Source organism: Salvia miltiorrhiza, chromosome 6 (genome assembly GCF_028751815.1).
Source record: "Salvia miltiorrhiza cultivar Shanhuang (shh) chromosome 6, IMPLAD_Smil_shh, whole genome shotgun sequence".
Classification (NCBI taxonomy): Eukaryota; Viridiplantae; Streptophyta; class Magnoliopsida; order Lamiales; family Lamiaceae; genus Salvia; species Salvia miltiorrhiza.
In genome coordinates this window covers 29123016-29125299 of record NC_080392.1, presented here as the reverse complement: position 1 = coordinate 29125299, position 2284 = coordinate 29123016, and the positions used below count along the sequence as shown (strand labels likewise).

General features: G+C 42.5%; 1 protein-coding gene across 1 annotated transcript; it reads right to left on the bottom strand.

The window, feature by feature from the left end:
* On the bottom strand, positions 1-2278 carry LOC130989020 (UDP-glucose 6-dehydrogenase 1). The gene has a single exon (XM_057913016.1). It carries the CDS (start codon positions 1734-1736, stop codon positions 294-296), a length of 1443 nt encoding a protein of 480 aa, XP_057768999.1. The 5' UTR covers positions 1737-2278; the 3' UTR covers positions 1-293.
* Between the last annotated feature and the right edge of the window lie 6 nt (positions 2279-2284).

Sequence of the window (2284 nt, the reverse complement as noted above, 5' to 3'; positions counted from 1 at the left end):
TTCGCGAACAGCATGACGTTAAAATTAGAACAGTGGCTTGACATAAGATAAAAGTACAATGAGCGGAAAAGAGTTCCTACATCACATATGAGAGATGAGTAAAAGACACAGTAAGTAATAGCATCAAATAATACAATGTGAGAACCTTCTAACTTCAGCCCACATAGGAATATACTCAGATGGTTCTTACTACAGACTGCAACTGACAAAAACCAACACAGATCCAATATATAAATGACAACAAAAGTGTAGTAAAGAATAAATTGTAGTTTACCGTTCCAACGATATGGCATTTAGGCAACAGCAGGCATGTCCTTTAGCCACGCATCCAGTGGCTTGCCGATTGAGTAAACAATGAAACCAATCTCCCTGAGCTTATCGGCATTCACAACGTTCCTCCCGTCAAAAACAAAGGCAGGTTTCTGCATGTTGTCATATATCCTCTGGAAATCGAGCTTCTTAAACTCATCCCACTCGGTCAGAATGCAGACAGCATGTGCATCTTTGGTAGCCTCATAGGCGTCCCAGACAGTATGCACTTTCTTCACTGTGGTCGGGCTCATTGGCTGGAGGTGAAGGGGATGGTCCCAGTCGAACTTGTTCATCGAGAGGTCCCTCTGGATCTGGTCGTCAGTGACCTGGGGATCGTAGATGCTGAGTTGGGCCTTGTCCCCTAGGAGCCCTTTGCAGACGTCGATAGCAGGAGTCTCTCGAGTATCACCTGTGTCCTTCTTGAAAGCGAAACCCAGGATGGCGATTTTCTTGTTAGCAACTGTGTTGAACATGGACGAGACAAGTCGGTTGACAAAACGGTTCTTCTGGTAGTCGTTAATCTTGATGACTTGCTTCCAGTATTCTGCAACCTCAGGGAGACCATTGCACTCGCAAATATAAACTAAGTTCAGAATGTCCTTCTGGAAGCAGGAACCACCAAAACCAACACTGGCGTTGAGGAACTTGGGACCGATTCTTGAGTCTGTGCCAACAGCATAAGCCACCTGGGAAACATCTGCTCCAGTGGCTTCACAGAGAGCTGACATTGCATTCACTGACGAGATACGTTGGGCCAAGAATGCATTTGCAGCAAGTTTTGACAGTTCTGCTGACCATAAATTAGTGGTGAGGATGCGATCTTCAGGAACCCAATGAGCGTAAACATCCTTAAGTGCTTTAACTGCCTTGTTGCCTTCTGGGGTTTCCCTGCCTCCGATTAGAACCCTGTCTGGGTTGAAAAGATCTTGAATTGCAGTACCTTCAGCAAGGAATTCTGGGTTGGAAAGAATCTGATAATTAATTCCCTTGCTGTTATGGGTCAAGATTTTTTCAATGGCCTCAGCCGTTTTGACCGGAACTGTAGACTTCTCAACCACTATCTTATCAGATTTTGATACATCGGCAATCATACGTGCTGCACTTTCCCAGTATGTCAAATCTGCAGCTTTGCCAGCTCCAAGACCTCGAGTCTTAGTAGGGGTGTTGACTGACACAAATACTATGTCAGCCTCAAACACATGTTTCTCCACATCTGTGCTGAAGAATAGGTTCTTGCCCCGGCACTGCTTCACTACCTCATCAAGTCCTGGCTCATAGATAGGAAGTGTATCACTGTTCCAAGCAGTGATGCGCGGGACAGAAATATCAACAACAGCCACTTCAATATCAGGGCATTTGAGTGCTATCACAGCCATTGTAGGGCCTCCCACATATCCAGCTCCAATACAGCAAATCTTCACCATTCTTTCCTTTGTTCTGGTTCCCTGAAAAATTTACATGCAAACATTATGCCATCTCGTCTATGTAAATGCAAAGCATCACCATAATTGAACGTTACATTCAGATATCAGGGCAGAGATAATTCATAAAGGAAATTTGAACAAGCTTTGAGAGCACTGTCATGAAATGATATATGATCTATCAGATCCGCAGAAAATTTCCTGACCATCATTCAACATCATAATTATAACAGAACCAACAAGAAAGTGGACTGCATTAACCAGAAAAATTTAATTCCAGTAGAACCAAGTGCAGCTAAAAGAGTATAGAGAATCAATAGATTACCCAGAATCTGATTCCAATTGCTTGAAAAGGTGTCAAGCTTATTCTTTATCAAAATCCATGATAATGAATACAGCATAACATCAAAGTATTTTGCTAATCAGATCTGAATAGTATAATTCAGAGCAAGAAGTACCAGTCTGCCACTGACACCTAAAGATCACAGAGTTATAATGAAAAAAGAGATCTTGCAATGCTCAGTAATTCTTCAAGTTAAATTACAATATTT

Excerpts from the sequence above, each read along its gene's own strand:
- LOC130989020 (XM_057913016.1), bottom strand. The coding sequence starts at position 1,736 with ATGGTGAAGATTTGCTGTATTGGAGCTGGATATGTGGGAGGCCCTACA.